Source organism: Dermacentor albipictus, chromosome 5 (assembly GCF_038994185.2).
Source record: "Dermacentor albipictus isolate Rhodes 1998 colony chromosome 5, USDA_Dalb.pri_finalv2, whole genome shotgun sequence".
In the NCBI taxonomy this organism is placed as follows: Eukaryota; Metazoa; Arthropoda; class Arachnida; order Ixodida; family Ixodidae; genus Dermacentor; species Dermacentor albipictus.
Window position 1 is genome coordinate 114,075,370 of NC_091825.1, and position 21,348 is coordinate 114,096,717.

The 21,348-nt window shown below is 51.6% G+C and overlaps 1 protein-coding gene across 2 annotated transcripts in view; it reads right to left on the reverse strand.

Moving 5' to 3' along the window:
- The window catches only part of LOC135920545 (SAM and SH3 domain-containing protein 1-like), a 324,429-nt gene that overhangs the window by 111,655 nt on the left and 191,426 nt on the right, over positions 1-21,348 (reverse strand). For both annotated transcript variants that reach the window (XM_070538776.1, XM_070538775.1), the window contains exon 6: positions 1,495-1,740. In XM_070538776.1, coding sequence (XP_070394877.1) covers positions 1,495-1,740 — 246 coding nt within the window. The remainder of the gene's footprint in view (positions 1-1,494; positions 1,741-21,348) is intronic.

The following is a 21,348-nucleotide window of genomic DNA, read 5'->3' on the forward strand; positions in this document are numbered from 1 at the left end:
ATGCGCTTACCTAACGACTCAACACTGTACTGCATAAATGATCTCCCCCCTTGACTCACTCAGGCGCGTTTGCATAACAACCGCGCCTATACTAAAGCAGTGTCATTTCAAGGAATGCGATTGGTCCAAGTCGCTTCGGAGAACCTTTAGGTGCAGCTAAAGCTTAACCTTAGAGCAGCAAGTCCACCTTTTGGAGTTTTCAAGAGGTGCACATTTCTGCACGTAAATATTCAGTCTGTAGCTAGAGCGGTACTGCCACGTTCTCTAACCGCGAGAATCGGTATATGCATAGCAGACACGTTCATATACACGCCTAGGATATCTCGATGGTAACGCTCCTCGCAGCACGGTCAGGGAGGCTATAGGCTTGGCTGGACGCATCCGGCTAAAGCAAGAGTCGTTTTTCGGCCGCACGTCGGTACGCGTGGTTCATCCCTATAGGGGTATACGGACGGCGCCAGCACACCTTAGTTGCACACTAGGCATCCTCCGATCCAGCGCTTGTTCATCGTTTGTGCGCTCATGTGATCGCTGTGTACGCTGGATCAGCATGCCAGACGATAAGGCAGAATATAACGCATCAAGCTTATTATTAAAGTCGTCTGTAATTCTCGCCCTCTTCCGATGTGAACACCATTCGCACTATTCTCCCCGTTTCTCAACCGTACTCTCACCCGAACACTATCCTCTCAACCGTTTCTCTCTTTCCCTCTGTATGCATAAAGAGAGCTCCTCTGTTTCGAACGCGCTTTAATTGAAACATTTACATCCCACAACGGCATTCTGGGGTCTTCATTCGTTCTCAGTAACTTTCATAACTTCTTTATTCCTTTTTGTACATATACGAGAAAGACATTTCGACAAGAGAGACAGAGAGAGAGGCGAAGGAAACACAGGTAGGTTAACCCCAGGTTATCTCCGGTTGGCTACCCTGTACTGGGGGAGGGGCAAAGGGATGCGATAGATGAGAGAGAAAAGAAAAGTAAAGGGGAAAAAAATCCCAACAACATACACACACACACGTACACACGATACACGCGAACTGTTTCTGTGTGCGGACACTGTCGCGCAGCTTGCAAAGGCGTTCTTAGTGTTACGCAGTGTCAACGTGAAATCCTACGTCACACAGCGCACAGTCACAATTTGTCAGATAGTCCCGTGCCATTTAGCAGCGCCTTCGTAGCGAATCGAGCTGATGCTCGCCTAGGCCAGTTTCCAAGGATGCTTTCTGTTATTGGACGCTTGTCCAGTTTGTCTATAGGGTGGCTGAGAGGACTGCTCTTTGCGGGTTGAAACGAGGGCACTCCCAAAGAAGGTGCGCGACTGTTTCATCAATAAGAAAGCAGTGCGGATTTATCAATGTTCTACAACAACTGTCGGTGTGGGGACGTGGTCGTTCACGCCATTTGGGGAGACGTGCGCATTTTTTTTTGGGGGGGGGGGGGGGGCCCGCCGACACACACACGCATCTGCCGCGAAACGCACGCAACTGACCTTCCGGTGCGGCGGCCCACTGCAGCTGCGCCGCAGCGGCGTCCGGCTGCCGGCAGGCCGACGTGGACCCGACGGCGGCCGGCCTCAGCCTGGAGGCCAGGTGGCGAGGCGAGGTCTTGCAGCGTTCCTTCTTGCTGCCCAGGGTGCGGAAGAGGCGGCCCAGGCCGGTGCCGCCGCCGCCACTACCACCACCGCCGCCAGACGCCTTCTTGGAACGCCCGGACTCGGCACCTCCGTCACGACACTCTGCGCAGAGAGGCAAGGCCAGAGATGAGGACGGGTCGCCCGTCTCAAGGAACACCATACATGTGTACGCTGCATGGTTATCAGGGGTAATCGTCATCGTCATCCAACTTTATGTACAGAGTGGTCCACTGTTAAAGGGAACACTCTTATTGTGCGGCTCTCTGTCTATTGGTGCTGCAGCTGCATGCACATGCCGAAGCTACGTCAGCGCACTGCACCAGTGTGTAGAAAGGTGCCGGCGCCGCCAAGCAGAAGTCATCTGCTGCAATGCGGACCGATTTTACACTTGCCAGAGGGGAAAAGTCGCACGGGATTGACATTCCTGTGTTCCCTTTAACAGTGGACCGCACTGTACATGGCGTGACGATGGCCTCGCCCAGTGATCTCCAATTACCGCTGGCTTGTTGCCAGCTGACTCAGTCCTATTATACTCCTACAGATATCCTAATTTCATTACACCACCCACCACCTGCGCCGTCCTCGACTGCGCTTCCCTTCTCAGGGCACCCACTCTGCAAGTGTAGTAGGATAACCGTCATTTGCCTGTATGCATTACGCCGCCTGCCGAACTCCATTTATTTATCTAAAGAATATCAGCTATGTCCCCGTATGATCGTTACTCGTCACCGCTGTCTTTTTGTCTCCTACTAAGGAGAAAACTGATCTCACTGTATTACTAGATTACGTTTCTACAATACCGAAATCGCCACGCGAGAAGCTCGGTAAACCAGAAAAGGCGGCACGGAGGAAAGACGGGTGGCGACGCCGCTTGTAAGTTCCCGCACTAGCACGCCGTGACGTTATGAAAAAAAAATTAAATTATGCGGTTTTACGTGCAAAAATCACTTTCTGATTATGAGGCACGCCGTAGTGGGGGGACTCCGGAAATTTTGACCACCTGGGGTTCTTTAACGTGCACCTAAATCTAAGCACAGGGGTGTTTTCGCATTTCGCCCCCATCGAAATGCGGCCGCCGTGGCCGGGATTCGATCCCGCGACCTCGTGCTCAGCAGCCTAACACCATAGCCACTGAGCAACCACGGCGGGTACCGTGACGTAATGAATTTCGACGGCGCCTGCTAGGGCATATATAGCTAGTAGCTTATCAGTAAAAAATTGAAAACAAGGTATTCTACAGAAGCTAGAGATTGACCATGGCAAGTTTCGGGAAATTATACAGAGGCAACCAGGTGGCCTCGTTGGCTACGAACCGACAGTACGAACGAAAAAAAAAATATACGTTAAAATCCGTGACTTCTATTCGACGTATGCGGCGCTGGGGTTTCGGCGCGAAATTCAAGAAATGGAGCCTTGACCATTTTCATACCTCATATGAAACGTATTATCGCGAAATTCACAAAAGAAATACACATATTTTCACACAATGCGTTGTCAGTGCAAATTAATTAAGTGTTTCTTTTTAATGTCTCTTTAACTTTACATACATAATTTTTTTTTTTCACATTGCTCGTTGCGCTGTTTTTAGATTCTTCTCAAGCCTCGTTGTTATGCTCCAAGTTTCTGCCCGATATGTTAGCAACGCTAATGCTACAATAGTATACTTTCTTTTTTCTTCATGGATAGCCGCAAGCTTTCAGTCATGACTTGGTAATGCCTGCTGTACGCGCTTCAACCCATTTTTATTCACCCGTAAATATTTCTTTCTCAAGATGCAGGTCCACTGCCACTAATTGTCCTACAGAGACATGCACTATTGCATCGACTCGAGAGGCCGACTCACGAACTCCAGTTCTCTTGCAAAGCTACTGAAAATTGCCCTATCGTTTTCTTATTGATTACCTCGTTAATTTTCAAGCCTATACTATTACATTTCGTCGGCTCAGGTCCTCAATCTTTTGTTCTAAGTCATCGCTAGCGTTATTTAACAGGGCAATTTCATCTGCTAACCACGGGTGCACGTTAGCAAAACAGTGACAGAATACGACGTGGCGTGACCCAGCGAGCATATGGGCCAATTAAGCGACACCTAGCTGCGGGCGCATGCGCACTTCTCGCTTAACAGAGGCTGATCGCAGTACGTGCGTGATACAGATGTCAAATTACGAAAGAAATGTGCATGAAGTAACTGAAACAAGGGTATCAAATGGCGTCGATGAACGGCGAAAGCGGGCTTGATATGGCAACGACGAAAAGAAAAAAAAACAACGACGCAACGTGACAAGTATAACAACGACGACAGTGATGGATGACGCGTCGCTACTCGGGATCGAATTCTGGAAGATTTACTCTTGCGAGAAAAAAAAAAGTTGGCCATAAACATAGCGAAAAAAAAAAATGCGACTGCCGCCACCATACCTGGATTAAGTGTGTAACTTGACAATAACAGCTGTCTAAAACTGCCCGCAATGCATGTGCAATGCTTGCCCGCAATGCATCCTGCATTGCGGTGAAGTTATACGCGTGGACCGCCCTTTTTGATCAACCTCTCATCTTACGAGCCATCCGCACTTCTATTAACTTCTTGATTCCGCAGGAAGACTTGTTGGGCTACGCTTAACGACATAGCGTCTGTGATGTGTGTCTGTGTGCCTTCATTGTGACTGACTTCGCTCGACAATACGTCCTTATTCTTGATTCCGGAATTTTCGACAACAGCTTCTCCCTTTATGTTACTATTACGCTGACTCACGAATGGCGCCCTCCCCGCTTTTCCCCACAGAATTCCGCCGAGAAAATAAGGTCTCTATAGGATATGTCTTGAGCTGACAACGGCTATTACGCTCACCTCACAGAATATCCATGTGCAACACCGAGACGCGCGCCTACGCACAACACATATATGCGTTGGATAAGTGTGGGCTTGCGTTACGCAGTTAGACGGATACCATTTGCGCAAAGTCCCGAAGCATTCACGCGTTTTATCGAGCTGAAGCTGCGGACCATTAGTGGACGCTCTTCCAACCACAGCTCCGGGATAATTTATACCTTCTAGTCCGACCTCGAGCGTCCACTCATTGGAGCTTCTCATTCACGAGCCCACGCAGAACTCGGGCGCAAACAAACAAAAGAAAAGCAACGAATGCGCGCCGTTATAGAGGGGCGCACAAACGTTTCTTGCACGCTCTGGTCATCGCCACCGTACTGCATATTCATACATCTGTCCAGTGGCTGAACAGATGCGCTGGGAGACGCAACCGGCCGCTCCATCCCACGCTAGTATATGCGCACGCGACGACTCCCCAACTATATGCATGGGCCTCCCGGAGATGAAACGGGAACAGCACGGACGCCGGCAGCGACGGGTGAGTATATACGCCGCTCCACTTAGTACGGTGCAGCACCACGAAAAGTACAGCAGGCGCAAGTTCAACGAAGGTCGGCGAGGCTTTCTGGGTGCCTCACTTCCGAAAACATTCGTACTTCTCGAGCTAAGTATATACAGTTTGCTTGTCGTCGAAAGAAATGCGACAGAGGAGACAGATAAGCAAATGAAAATATCGAGACAACGAACTGGACAATTTATGCGCCTTCTATAGTATACGAACGCAATGTCCAGTCGCGTTTAATACGGGCTCCAACGTACACGGCGCCCGTGGTCGAAGGGCCTCCCAAGATGGGCACGGCGGCTCCGACGTACGAAAAATTGGAGAAATAAACACCGATGCAATTAGTGCGAAATATTAAACGGACCAGTTTCTCGTATGTCGACGCGCCATCGTGCACACTTGGGAGCCTGGAGTCTTTATCCGGTGTAATTTCGAACACCTCGGGTTCTTTAACGTGCGTCCAAATTCCCGATACGCGGGTGCTTTTTGTATTTCGCCCCCATTGGAACGCGGCCCGCCGCGGCCAGGTATCGAACGCGCGACCATTGCGTTCACCAGCGCAACGCCGTAGCCTTCTCGGCGACACCATCGGCGGGTGCTGAACGGAACAACTGCGATTAAATTATTATTATTATTTGTTTTGAACACATATACACATATACACAGGTAACAGGAAAGGGAAAGCGAGGAGCAGGCTGGCAACTGCCACCGGAAGGGGCACAACGCCTGCCTACTCTTCTGAAGGGAGGCGATCAACAGCAACACAGAAATTGAAGATAGGAAGGAGGGGAGGAAAAAGGAAAAAGGAAAGGAGAGCAACAGGACAAATCTAAAGACCAAATTAGAACACTGCAACAGGACAAATCTAAAGACTAAAGTAGAACTCTGCAGCCGGAATTAAAGTGACGCCGCGTCGAACAGCCTCCACAATTATCAACCACGTCCATGGCTAGTTCGCTATGCGGCTGATTGTGTTCTCCACGATGAGACGCCAAGTAAAGCTGCACGTAATCACCGTTTCACGTAATCACCTGCACGTAATCAGAGCTGCCGACAATGACACGGGGGATTATGACGGAGCGGATGGTGCCAGAGAAGGGCGAGTGGAGCACGGTCCTCATGACCTGACAGCCGTCTTCCGATCTGTCTGCCCTCGCCAAAGCGTCTCGCCAAACACCTCTCCCTCCCCCGCCCCTTTCCCCTGCTTACTTTAAGCATCCCGACCTCCCCGACACGCCCACCGTTGTCCCGAAGCGCCAACACAAGCGCGACGACCTCATTGCGACGAGGATATCCCTTTAATAGTTCCAGTGGCACAGCGTCGCCGTCGATGTGAGAAGGAGGAGGAGGAAAGGAGGTGGGCGAGGGAGAAGGGCACGCGGAGTGGAAGCGCCGTCGCTTCGACGGCGGTCTCCTCGCTGTCGGCGAGACGGCGGAACTGTCAAGACCAGAGATTTACGATACAAGGCGAGTGTACAGGAACGCTCTCGGGCGCGCTTCATGAACTGCCAGCTCTTTTGTTCGCGGTTTGCAACGGTAGCGATTACTTGAGCCACAAGTGTGGCCGGCGCTGCCGGATAAAAAGTTGATATTAAGTGTTAAAAAAAATAAAGAAAAAAGAACCACGTTCTTCACGTCTGCGTCTGTTCAAACTGGCGGCGATGGCGACAAAGAAAACGAGTTTAGATCGTATCCAAGTGGTTCAGCACGTGTAAGGCGAGCAGTCGTGCGTGTGACAACGACAAGATGACAGCACGATGGCGACGATGATGGCTCGACATTGACGGGCTTCCTTCCCTGCCTAGCGGCGGCACGGCCAACCACAAAAGAAAGAAAAAAAGATAGATAGATAGATAGATAGATAGATAGATAGATAGATAGATAGATAGATAGATAGATAGATAGATAGATAGATAGATAGATAGATAGATAGATAGATAGATAGATAGATAGATAGATAGATAGATAGATAGATAGATAGATAGATAGATAGAAGACCAGCTGGAGAGTTTGGAAGCACGTGCTTCCTGCTCTTTATATGTGGGCTAAGGCACTATGGAAAACTAAAATTACCCAAATGACTAATTAATAATGCGGGAAAAAAAAAACGAAATGGTGGACGACGCCGTCACACTTAAGCGCGAGGCCGAAAAAAGAAGAATGACATTAAATTTCAAACGCATGCACATTGAGTTTAAAGTCAAAAGTGATAAAATAGAAAATAAATTAAAAAATAAAAACACGAACACACATACGCTATCGGCACTTCGGAGCAAGGTTGGACAAAATAAACAGAATTTACGGACAGCACACAATGCCTTATTCACAATGCGTGTAGAAAGCAACGGTCCAAGAATATAGACCCTAAAGAGAGTGCATGCACTCTCCAAGATATTAAACTTGACGCACAGTTTGATACACTCAAGTCCTACTTGAGGTAGGAGGTGGTTGGTGAAGGTCACCTCTAGCCGAAGTCAACAAAACAAAGCTTACATACGTGTCTCGGTAAGTGGACAGGAAGTCTGAATTTCAGTTTTAGTTCGGCATAAAGAATGACCATCCTTTCGCTGCATCGTCAAACCAAGTTGACAAAGACCATACATATTTTTGATATTGTTGTTTCTGCTATGAGAAAAGGAGTAGCCTTCACCATTATAAGGTGATTACATCTCTTTCGTTTATTTTCATTAAAAAAAAGAAAGAAGAAACCATTCCATGCAGAATTTATTCACGATGTGTCTTATGTCATCACTGAAACGAGAAATACCCCACATTTAAGCGTATTCATGGGCCCGTTCTGCCTTTTCATCTGCCCGGTCAGTCGCGGATAATCCAGTGAGGCTGAGCACCCACTGAAGTACAACACAGTGTCCCTGAGGCGGCGTCCCGCTGTGCACATATCTCGCACTTGAAACAACTTCACTGTATGATGTCTTCGCAAGGATGTTACTCAGACGCTCTAACACCGACTTCGAGTTCGAGTAAACCACTAATTTCACAGGTGCGCGTGAATTTCGGCAAGGAATTTCGTTGCTTCTATGCGTGTTGCACATAACACTGTTATAGTGGGCAGCGTTAAACAAAAGATCTACCTACAGCAAAGACGCCAAAAGAAGCAAACAATGGCAGTGGTGGTCGCTCAGCAAAGCGCAAAGAATGCTTCGTATTCAAAATGCAATCGTATTTCTTTGTTACTGCGGTGGCCAAATAAAACAAAGAAAGAAAGAAAGAAAAACCGCTATCAACGACACGACTCCATACGAAAAGCAAAAGCGCAAAGTAGGCAACGAATTCACAGCAGGCGGAATCCTGACCTCTTAATCGTTTCGTGCTGCCACAAGAGTTTGTACACAGACACCCGAGACGGCAGGGTGGGACAAGTGGAAAGGGGCGTGGGGCCTTTGCCCCAGAACCTCGATCTGTAGGCATAGTACCGAGAACTTCGAGTACACTGGAACAAAGAAGGGCGGATATCAGTGACGTCCACGCGTTGGAATGGCTGCTCGTTGTGTAACAAAAGACGCGTCTGCTGTTTCTGGGCTGCTTGTATATGGAGCATACAAACAATGCAAGCAAGGGCAGGACAAACTTGCAAAACGAAAAAGACGACTTCGCACACGAAGGAACAGATTTGGCAGGAATGGGAATGCACGTGCTAAACAGAGTTGCACTTGAAAGATTTGGGAAACCCCGCTGGCAAGAGATCTATAAGACATATCAGCAGCGCAGTAAAACAACAATAATGAATGAAATAAGAGGTGATGAAGGAAACAGACGAGGCAGAAGGCGTATGGACTGAACAAGTAGACGTCAAGCAAAACATCACGCAGACAAGCAGACGAAATAAAGACCGAAACGAAACAGAAGATTGGCGAACGGTACAGACGGCGCAACAACATTGCATAGGCACTATAGCGATACATACAGGGACGAGAAGATAACAATAGGCTTAAGTAAAGATATATCTCGCCGAACGCGCGGACAAAAACTTCATTGCGTGATCATGGGCGTCTGCCTTCTACTGGTGTTAAACTTGTTCTTACAAAGCTGAAACTTTTAAAAAGAAGGGGGGGGGGGAGATAAAGAAGAAGAAAAAAATATCAAACAGACACGTCGGCGATATCTCTGAGCTATCGTGGCTGTCGGGAACGATATAGCGACTGGACCGAATATATACGTCCTCATTTGCGCCAACGTACCAATCGGTTTTGTACGTACACTCCATATATAAACACCAGAGAAGAAATGGAGTTCGAACAGCGGTTGCAGATTTCCACGTGCGAACGTGCAACACACCCGGGGGAGCCCTATACATATGCAAACGGCGCGAGTTTTTCGATAAATGCCGCGGCCCGCACCACGCACCAATACCTACAGCAACTCACTGCGGCAATACCGATTCTAACGGAGCACTTAACGAGTCGCAAACAGGGATGATTCATGGGCAACGTTTTCGACCATACACGCGTATACGCAGCTACGAACGCCCCGATCGCTGGCTCGATATACCAAACTCTCAGCTTTCGCTTTACGCCATAAAATCTCGCTCAGTGCTCCCTAACGAGGGCTCGCGGAATTTGCCTGCCCTCGTGTTTTTTTTTTCTTTTTTTTAGAGGACGCGCAAGCGCGCAATTATAAAATATGGAGACAGAAAGAACGCAGCTTTAAACTTCCTGCATAGCAACTGCATAGTGTACACGCAGCCCGTATGCTTATGTACGGTATACACCGGCGCCCGCTTAAACAATGCAGAATTCCAGTGAACCGCAATATAATTCACGAGCTGCTGTATCTGACGGCGCAAGCCTCATGGCTAATGCCACGGCGAGCCTGCGGCAGTTCACGTGTGCGCCAACGGCAACGGTATGTGGAACACGCGCCCATATTGTGCAATTCTGCACGAACAACTAAGCACCGCGGAAGTGCAACAGCTGCAGACACTCCCCGGTTCTGCGCGCGGAAGGGATTATTCCGCTTATACGTATCCACGACGCACCGTTATACACTTGCTTCTGCCGTGTGAACGACGCAGACGTGATGCAGACGATTTCGTCAGAACAGACGATCGAGACGCAGTCATGCTGGTAACGCTGATACACGCAGTGTTACGGGCGTCGGGCCGGGGCTAGTTTTCGCATGGCGTGGACGTCGCATCGTACTGACGTACATAGCAGAAATGCGAGAAGATAATTAAAGAGTAAAAAAAAAAACACCTTGGCGTCGTTATGTGACGCCAAGATTTGTTCACAAAAACGAGCAGAAGATGCTCCACTTATCTGCTGACACGAATGCGAGGACCGCGACACAATCACTGCGATGTTCTTTTAGAGCGCAGCTGTTAGGCGCCCACTCCTGCGTTTAGCGTCGGCGTCCCTCGACGTCGTCCCTCGGCGTAACCGAATGAACGAGCGCAGCGGGAGATGAAAGCCAGCGATAGCGAAGAAAGCGCGAGAAGAAAAGTGTAATGCCGTGCAAGATGGGCTCTGCGGCGACGACCTCTACGAGATGGCGCCAGAGTAGCGCGCCGTCGCTTTTTCCCTTCACGTGGAGAAGTCTCAAGCAACAATTTGAGGTTTTAATTATGCACCAAAACCACGATCCGATTATGAGGCACGCCATATTGGGGACCCTGGATTATTTTGACCACTTGAACTCTCTCTTTATATATATGAAGAGAGAGTTCAAGTGGTCAAAATTATATATATATATATATATATATATATATATATATATATATATATATATATATATATATATATATATATATATATATATATAGGGAGAGAGAGAGAGAGAGAGTTCGTAACGACTATATGCGTCCCATAAACGGTCAAACTTGTGGTTATTGCAATTGTAAGTGATCAATAATCCGGGGTCCCCCATACGGCGTGCCTCATAATCAGATCGTGCGCCCCGCCCATCACCATTCATCCGCCCACATGCCACCTACTTTCAGCCCCGTTTGCACCTTCTATCTTCGTAAACGCTTCAGTTCCATCGTGTATATATATTATATATATATATATATATATATATATATATATATATATATATATATATATATATATATATATATATATATATAGAGAGAGAGAGAGAGAGAGAGAGAGAGAGAGGACACCTGAAATATCCTTCCTGTCCTCACATTGATGCCTCGATTTTCCCGGGTCCGGTCAGCTTCTCCTCTCACGAGGAGGAAATAAATACTCTCGCAGGTGCTTCTCGTTCTTCGCGCTACTAAGTTGCTCATCGCTCAAAACCTGGGCCGATCGACGACGCCTGCAACGTAAGCGCAGCTCCCGGAGCGCGCATTATCAATTACGGAGCTCCCGAAATTAAGGGAACGAGGTCAACCGCGCGCGCGCTCTTCCATCGGCGCAGCGATCGATTCGCAAACCACGCGCCGCACACTGTGTGGTTGCTACACACTTGGCGCCGTCTTTCTTATCGAAATCTGGCCAGGCCATCCTTCCCGTTCATCGAGTACAATACGTTGTTCTATACAGTGTGGGGTTTCTGGCTCTCGCGGCGTTTTCAGGCTCTCGCGATGGCTGTGAGGAGGCCATTACGTTGTATTGCCGAGGGGGCTCTGTGTCCCTCTCCTCCTTGCCTGGACGGGGTGGCAGCGGGTCATAAAACACTGTCACTCTGCTGTCATCCCGCCCACGGGAAGGTCAGCAGGCCTTCCCCATTGGCTAAGATTTTGGCGGGATTCGGGCCCCGCTTGCGTGCACTCCGGGTAAGCGCGCGCAAGACGGGCGCCCGGAGAGACCACATCGGGGCGTCGGAAGGTGCGTACGTGTCCTCTCTGCCGGCGGCGGCCCCCTTTGTCCGCCGCCGGCCGATGGTTACTCCGGCTCGTCGGGGTCCCGGCCTCGGCGGGCGGCGCGCGCACTCTTCCGTCGTCTCGATGTCCTGAGGCAGCGTCTGCCGATCGTGCCCCCGTCTGTTCGTCTGTCGTTTCTCTCTATTTCCCTTTTCTCTGCTTTGGGGCGCACGATGGCAGGCGCTGACCGAAGGATAGGCAAATTCTTACTGATCGGGTTCTTTGTTCTTTGTTTCTCTCTCTGTCGCGGTGCGGGTAAAACGTGTGTTTGTATTAACTCCCAGTGTAATAAATGTTCTTTGTTGTTTCTCGAGAGCTTTGCCTAGGGTCTCCCTTGCTGCGCGCGCGCGGTCTCGCCTTCCCCTAAGCTGTGGGGCCGGCGGGGCGCGTACGCGCGCAGCTGCGCGTCGGCACACGGAGCGGGCCGGAGCAGGCGCGGGCGCGCGGTGCCCTGCACGCGTGGCGGCTCGGAGTGCTCGAACCCGCGGTGGTGGTCGTCCGGCGCGCCGTGAGCGTCGCGGACGAGAACACCACAAATTGGCGCCCAACGTGGGGCCAGGGGCCTAATCAGCCTCTGGCCGCCGAGGGTCCGGGCCGCTGCGTTGCTGAGGTTGCGTTGCGAACGTGCCTTGTTAACCGAGCCATGTCTCTCCCCCGTGTGCCGAATTCCTCTATTTTCCTCTCGCTCTTCTGTCATACCTTGCCTCAGTAAAAGTAGCGTGGTAAGCGTATCGGACCACCGCTTCGAAGTTCCTCGCTGCGAAGCGCGGACGAGGAAAGGAGTCAAGTGGCCGCCAAGATGCTGCAGTCGTCATCGATTGTGGAGACCATGCGGGGCCGGAGGTCTCGCCGATTCGTACCGGGAGGGCTGACTTTTCCGTCCTTCCATCTGCTCAACGATTCGGTGAGTCCGACGATTTTCGTGGGTCTCTAGCATCATTACCATTCTGGCGGCTGCTAATTGCACGGACTGCTCGGGTACAGTGCCTCTGAGGCCGGCTAACTCTGCAGAAGTTCTCGGTTTTGCTGTTGTTGGCGCGGCTCAGTGGCTTGCCCGGCAGTTCTCAGTTGATGCGCGCCTTTCCTCGCAAAATTCAAGCCGTAATAGCTGACGCACTATTAATATGCCCTCTCTCACCTTTAGAAAGACCGGTTAGTGGTGGTGCCTTCTGCACCACCAATTGAGGGCAAAGCTGGCAGCGCATAGCCGAGCGGAGACAAAGGCCGCGAAACAGGCCCGCTCCGTGAAGAGGCAAGCGCCCCGGACATCCCTCCGTCGCGCGCGCAGAAGGGGACGCTCCCCCGCTACCCCGCGGCGATGACGGGGAGGACAGCCCGGGTGTAAAGCCAGCCGGGGGAACGAAACCTGCCACCCCCACCAAAGGGTGTCGGAATCGTCTTTTTCTATTTTTTTTAAACGGCCCGAAGAGCGCCGAAGGGACCGCAGAGTGACCCGTTTGTAAATAATTGTAAATAGTTCTTCGACGGCCTCAGGGAGGCGGAGCGCCGGAACGTGGCTGGTATTGCACGGGCGCGGGCGCCGTAGCGTTGCTGGTATTGCAACGGGCGCGCGGGGCCGGATACAGCGTGTGTCGCTGTTGCCCCGGGTGGGTTCGCTCTGCGGGGTCACAACGAGCTCGGCCGATGAAGATCGCGTGCCACCCGCTGAAACTGCAATGTAAAAGCTGTGTTCAAGGTGGTGTAAACAAAGAGGGAGTTCTCTACCGCGGACTCAGCTAGCTAACCGCGCACTATAGCTCTGGCCGAGAGCGGCCCGCGAATGTGCCACTGTGGGCCAGAAAACGCGACGCAAAGTAAAGCTCACGCGTACACTCGCCCCAAGCGGCTCCCACGCAACAAGGGCGCCTCGCGAACTTGGGGGAGCAAGCAGACACACAACCTTTCTCTTTGAAATGCCACTTTACTCTCCACGCGACACAGGCTGCTGTACACCGCCAGGGTCGTAAAACGCGGGACTCGAGGCGGAGGGAGATGCCTGCGGTCAGCGAAGGGGGGTCGAACCAGGGGTGGCGGCGAGGCTGCAGGCATGCAGCCCGCCGCTTGTGGGGCTGTCTCCTCAATGTCCTCCAGGCACCTCGATTTCTTGGAACAACAGGGTCTTGTAGTGAAGGCGCAGTGTTCGTTGCTTACACTCGACCATCCTGCACGATCTCGTCCCGAGAGAGTCTCATCAGTCTGACTCGCTTTCGCACTCGCTGTCCGACGCCAATTTAAATTGTTTCATCTGGCTTGCATGGGCGCTCGTGACGTAGTCTGGCCGCGTCGATCCCTTCGATATTCGTAGGTTCGAGATGCGGTATGTGTCCGCAGGCAGAACCTCTGTAACAATGCACGGGCCTCTGTGTTTAGGTTGCGTCTTCGTGGGCTGTCCTGTGTCCTTAACTGTTTGTGGCCACGGAGGCGGCGGTAGTTGATCACCCTCTTGTATGCGAAATCCTTTCTTCTGTGCGAGAAGAACAGGGCTGCTGTACTGTAAACTACTGTCACGGATTATTCCACATGACTTCAGCTCATCAGTAATGTCCTTGAGTACCCGCTTTTCATAGTAAGAGCTGCGGCATGGTGGCTGGAAAACCGGCTTGCTTCCAGGGAGCTCCATTATTTTCATTTCAGCGATGCCGGTGCACCCCAGTTCTTCGATTTGCACTGCACAACAATTATTATGCTTGTTAAGCAACACGCAGGGCTGTGTTTTCTCCTCTCCATAGACGATCGAGCCAACATTATTATCACTTCGGCTTATTAATTCCAGCGCATGGGCCTCCTCATTGGTGGTCACTAAAACTTGCTCTGGCATGTTGCAAGGAGCGGGTGTACACTTGAGTATTTGACTTTGCTTCATGGGCAACTTGACGTCGCTGTAGTTCGCAACCGGGTCACTGAAAACATCAGGTTCATCAAGGGAAGGCGTTCCCGACCCAGACAGAATCGTCCGAGGGGCAGCCTCAACTCTTTCGCGACACTTGACGACCTCTCTCGGTCTTTCCAATGCTGCAACAAGACCTGCCAGCTGTTGTGCTTCCCTTTGGTTTAGTAAATGGGCACACCCACCACTACGGACCAGAAGCAAATCGGGCAAGTCCATCACGTCCGTACCAATGATGACGTCCGGTCCAACAAAGGCGTCGTCGCTGACTATGTAAAAGTGGACGGCGGGAAGATCAACATCATCGACGCGCACCCTTAAGTATAGTTCGCCGAGGGATGACCGCTGTCCACCCACACCGCGTATGGCCGCTCCCGGAGGTGCCGTAAGCTCCCTGCTCAGCTGCACGGCACGCGTCAGCTTTATCAAGCTCACATCGGCACCCGTATCGAGAAGAGCGGGCATCCATTCGCCGTCAATACAAACGCTTTTGTACACCCTCTTTGAAGGCGTGGTGCGTACAATATTGGTCACGTTCTCTGAGCTGCCCTGATTCGGACAAAATTTCGCGCTGTGCCCATCGTAATTGCACTTCGTGCAGTGAAGTGGGCGCCGTGGCTCAGAACACTGACGCGACAGGTGGCCCGTATTTTGGCAGTTGTAACAACGTACTCTGTCCGCGTGTCGCACTCCTTCTCGCACGGTACTGCTGCGTAGAGCATCGTCTACTTCTGTTGACGAAGGAAATGGCTGGTGGCCACTGCTCGGTCGGCTTCGGCTGCCGAATCTTTGTGCCGATGGGAATTGCTTTTCGCGGCTTTCTGTAAAATTTTCATACGCTTTGATAGCTTGAAGCAACTCGTCCACACTTCTGTAGCTTCTGTCCCGCAGCGCGAAACTCATTTCAGTCGACCAGAGGCATCTGACAATCTCGGTAATTGTGTCCGGCAGACTTAGCTTGACCCTGGCGCACATTCGTTCCTTTTCTCTGACGTACTTCGTCACCTCCTCGTCACGACTCTGAATTCGTTCGGCCATTCTCCTCCATAAGTCCGGCAAGCTTTCTTCAGTCACGAAGGCTGATTTAAATGCAGTTTCGAACTCTTGCCACGACTGATGCCTTGTTGCTGACGAGATTAGCCAATCCTTAGCGGGGCCCTGCAGCTTGAGGTGAATTGCAGTTAGGCGTTGTTGTTCAGACCAGTTGGCTAAGTCCGCAACGCGCGAAAATGTTTGCAGCCAATCTTCAGCATTGATTTGGGAGCTGTCTCCGTTAAAGCTTGGGATTGCGGTAGAGGGATCCGGACTCACATGAACAGTTGTCGCTGTCGAGGGCGCATTCATCCTCTCCATCATGCGCGCCATTGCAGTGAAGGCCTCGGTGAGCTGTCCCAAGATGGCGTTGCTCGGGCCTGAATCCGGCTGGAACGACGGTGTTGAGGCAGCAGGAGTAGAGCCGCCAAGCTCCCGAATCTCCTCCTGCAGTCGCGAAAGCTGGGCGACTTTTTCTTGAAGCTGGCCTGGTGCGCCGCGATCATTGCGTTGCCTGCTGTCTCGTTGGAGCTCGGTGGCGCTTGTCACCTCCTCAGCACCGCGTGACTGGGCAGCAAGACGTGTGTTGTACGGATGTTCGCCTTCCTGGCTCATCTTGACGGGCTTGTTGGGATTATCCCACTTCTGAGTGTAAACAAAGAGGGAGTTCTCTACCGCGGACTCAGCTAGCTAACCGCGCACTATAGCTCTGGCCGAGAGCGGCCCGCGAATGTGCCACTGTGGGCCAGAAAACGCGACGCAAAGTAAAGCTCACGCGTACACTCGCCCCAAGCGGCTCCCACGCAACAAGGGCGCCTCGCGAACTTGGGGGAGCAAGCAGACACACAACCTTTCTCTTTGAAATGCCACTTTACTCTCCACGCGACACAGGCTGCTGTACACCGCCAGGGTCGTAAAACGCGGGACTCGAGGCGGAGGGAGATGCCTGCGGTCAGCGAAGGGGGGTCGAACCAGGGGTGGCGGCGAGGCTGCAGGCATGCAGCCCGCCGCTTGTGGGGCTGTCTCCTCAATGTCCTCCAGGCACCTCGATTTCTTGGAACAACAGGGTCTTGTAGTGAAGGCGCAGTGTTCGTTGCTTACAGTGGTAACCCCCGGAGCCGGAGAAACGCAATTTAGCGCCACTCCGGCAAGTATCGCACGGTCATCACAGCGCCAAGGTTTTTGTTAAAATCGATTCGCGCTGTGACTTGGCCCGGCGTGGAGCGACTCTTCGTCTATCGCCGAACCTTCCACGTCTGTTCATCACATAGACATCGCGTAGTCGAAGTCAATTTTGATTGGTGTCGCGGATGGACAGTGTGCGTCCGTGGAAGGAATTTCCGCTAGCGTCGAAGTCGTATGTCATCGCGCTAGTGAAGACCACGTTTACTGTGTCCGGCTGAACTCAGACGGAGTGACCATTTATACTGAGATGAGGCATGCCTATGCGGATCCACAACCTTGGATCAGCCACCCACTTCTCTTCAAAAAGCTCTCAGCTATCCTCTTCGCTGCAATCAGGCAGGCTGCTATCCGTCTTTCTCTGTCCTTGTTTTCCCTTTGTTCAGTGTTTCTTCGTTAGGCTACTTGTTTCTCTGTGTCTTTCCTAGCCGTCCTTGTTTTGCTTTTGTGTATGAGTTTTCTTAGGTATGGTTCGTGTTGCTTTTGTGTTGGTCATTTATTTATAACTATGTGTTTTGCGTCTCGAGAGTGTTTCGCGTGTGTTTTCTCTGCCGTGTTGCGTCGATGGGTGATGTCAGCCTGGATCGAAGCCTGGCGACGGCGGGGCTGTGGATCGGGCTGTGCGGTCACGACAATTGGCACGGATCATGGCTGTACCATGGAGCGGACACCGCCAGAGGCACCGGCACCAGAGGCCATTGCCGGACGCTGCTGGGGTGGCTTGGAGTCGCACGCGTGGCATGTGGGCTTGGTGTTTGGACGCCCCGGCGATTTATCGCGTGGCATGCGGGCTTTGTTCGTGCTCGCCGGCGATATTTAACGCGGACATTCTCTGTACATTTTCTTGGCCATCTGTTATTCTCTTGTGTTTTGATTGATTGTGTGGGCCAACGTTTTGTCGTTTCCCTTGTCCGCGTTTGTGTCTGGGTATCGTTGTGTCTCTGAGAGTTTGTCTTTTGTTGTTGCTCTTGCCTTTTCTTCAGTGGATGCTTTTGTTTTGCATGTTCGCGTTGGGGCGTGGGTTCGTGTGGACTTTCTTTTGTGTTGGTGTTGTGTAGCTCAGACGTCCCTATTTGATTTGTTCTAGTAGCTTGCTTTTCTTCCTTTGATGTCTTTTTGGTTACGTTTTGGGGGGGCTGGTGATTTTGGGTTCGGACTGCCAATGGGTGGCTCCGGTGTTGGCAATGTAAGTACTATTTCTTTGTTCTTTGTTTTCTTTTCTTCTTTGGCTGACATCGGAGCCACCAGCCTTGCATTGGTAGGGAGCATTTAAGGAGGGAGGGATGTGGGGTTTCTGGCTCTCGCGGCGTTTTCAGGCTCTCGCGATGGCTGTGAGGAGGCCATTACGTTGTATTGCCGAGGGGGCTCTGTGTCCCTCTCCTCCTTGCCTGGACGGGGTGGCAGCGGGTCATAAAACACTGTCACTCTGCTGTCATCCCGCCCACGGGAAGGTCAGCAGGCCTTCCCCATTGGCTAAGATTTTGGCGGGATTCGGGCCCCGCTTGCGTGCACTCCGGGTAAGCGCGCGCAAGACGGGCGCCCGGAGAGACCACATCGGGGCGTCGGAAGGTGCGTACGTGTCCTCTCTGCCGGCGGCGGCCCCCTTTGTCCGCCGCCGGCCGATGGTTACTCCGGCTCGTCGGGGTCCCGGCCTCGGCGGGCGGCGCGCGCACTCTTCCGTCGTCTCGATGTCCTGAGGCAGCGTCTGCCGATCGTGCCCCCGTCTGTTCGTCTGTCGTTTCTCTCTATTTCCCTTTTCTCTGCTTTGGGGCGCACGATGGCAGGCGCTGACCGAAGGATAGGCAAATTCTTACTGATCGGGTTCTTTGTTCTTTGTTTCTCTCTCTGTCGCGGTGCGGGTAAAACGTGTGTTTGTATTAACTCCCAGTGTAATAAATGTTCTTTGTTGTTTCTCGAGAGCTTTGCCTAGGGTCTCCCTTGCTGCGCGCGCGCGGTCTCGCCTTCCCCTAAGCTGTGGGGCCGGCGGGGCGCGTACGCGCGCAGCTGCGCGTCGGCACACGGAGCGGGCCGGAGCAGGCGCGGGCGCGCGGTGCCCTGCACGCGTGGCGGCTCGGAGTGCTCGAACCCGCGGTGGTGGTCGTCCGGCGCGCCGTGAGCGTCGCGGACGAGAACACCACAACAGTAACTGAGGATATGGCGTATATACATCCCTATATGCTGAGCAACGTGTCAGTAGTTGTATACAAGACGGTAAAAATCTTTGTTTTCTAATAACGAACTTCGCTCTCTCCCTGGCCACCTATCCACGCGTTTATTGAGTACAATTTCGTTGCATAGTAACTGAGGTTATATCTTAAGTATACAGATATAGTGAAAGACGGTCGGTGCTGGTTGAATTATGACTTCTAGGGGAAAAAGGAAGAAGGAGCAGTTTCTGTGGAAACGCTGGCATGGACCGGCAACGAGCAATATTGTCAACCCGACACATATGTTCTGCTTCCAGCTGGGACCCTTTTTCAGCCTGTTGAGGGGCTAATAAACAAGTACCGTATTCGTAATGATTCTCATTCGAAAGCTTTCCTTGCCACTGAATGGCCCTTCTTCGCTAATATAGTATGGCTGAAATTTTGTCTTACGAAGAGACCTCAAGAGTGGTGCATTTTCACGGACTCAAAACCCGCGCTGCAAATTTTGGGATGCTTCCTGCGCCACAAGCATATCAGGTTCTGGCCCTGCAGATCACCGAGCTGCTTTCACACGCTCAAGAAAAACACCACCGCATAGTGTTCCAATGGATCCCGGGACACTGTGGGCTCAACGGTAATGAGATGGCCGATGCTGCAGCAAGGCGCGCCCTCAGCAATGGCCTGCGAACTGTAGTGCCATTCTCCAGACCGGACATCACATGCCTCCTGTCGGAATTAATGAGGAGTGCGACGAGGAGATACTGGGCCCAGCCAGACGCTCGTCACGTCCGCCTTAAAAGCCTGGATCCCGATATGAAATTTCCTATTCTGCGTGGAATTCCACGCCCTCATACATGCCTGATACACAGACTGCGATTAGGCGTCGCCTTCACGCGCAAATATTTGCACATTATTGGACGGACAGACTCCCCGGACTGTTCAGTGTGTGGCGCTGTAGAGACTATAGAACATGTGCTCGTGGTGTGCCCTGAGTATGCGCGAGAAAGACTGACATTGGCAGGTACATTGAGACATTTACACAATGGACCACTATCGGAGGACCTCTTGCTAGGCGCGTGGCCACAGAGTTGGCAGACGACAGAGACAATGCGTGCACTTTCACGTTTCCTAGGTGACACGGGCCTGGACTCACGCCTGTGATACCAGTTGTGTAATGTGTCATTCACCTCGTTCCTCCCATTATCATCCCCCACTGTGACGCTTTTTCTTTCCCTCTTCCCCTTCCCTTACGTAGAGTAGCAGGCCAGATGCTCCATTATCCGGCCGACCTCTCTACATTTTCCATTCATTAAACTACTTCTTCTTGTCTTACGAACATTTATAGCGTAAAAGTGTTCTGCGAATACGTTCCCAGTTTTGTGACTTTTCAAAGCAACTTTTCTGGCTTTATACGAAATCTTTGGAGCGACTCCCCGCGCACAGCAATACTGTCGTCGCATTTTAACCGTCTCGAACGGTTTCGACTATGTAGTTTGCTGTAACGGGGTTCCATCTGTACACTGCTATGCGGTTAGATTGAGACCGAGACCGGGGAAAGGGAAGCTCAGGCGAGGATGAGGATGAGAACGTGCGCAAGAACGTATCCGCCGTCTAATGAAGGCAGCCACGTGTGTAACGGAGGCATGCACCCTCACTTTATGCAGCTAGATTCTCGCGAGTGCGTCATCGAAAGCGGCGGAAGTGTCGGTCGCGTTCGCCCTCGCCCCTTCTCAGTGGAAGGGGGCACCACCCTCTTTCTCTCTCTCTCTCTCCCATCCTGTCATGTCTGCATCTTAAGTCGCGAATGGCGCGCAGCAGTGCGGTGAGAGTTACAGGAGAAAGAGCGAGAGCACGAAGACAATGCACACAGAAAACATCGCGGGATCCTATTTATACGCTTGTTAGAGCGATAAATTCCGCCCCTCACAAAATTCATTTGTAGAGTCTATAGACTACACTTCACTACTTTGTTCACGGGCGCCGTCAATCTTGCAATGTCGCCAACGGCTCTTCACTTTTGTGGGCATTGCCATCAAGCTAACACGGGTGTCCAAAACACCGAATGTATTTGTACAATCATTTAGATGAATGCGAATACACGACAGTAGCGTGCATTAGCTCCTATGGAGTAAGAAAACGACCGCGTTAACAGCCCAACGTGGCGGCGCTCCAACGACTTCGCAAAATAGTCTGTAGAATGTACACAGAAGCAGTGTCTCTTTGTGACGGCTACATAAATTTTCGACA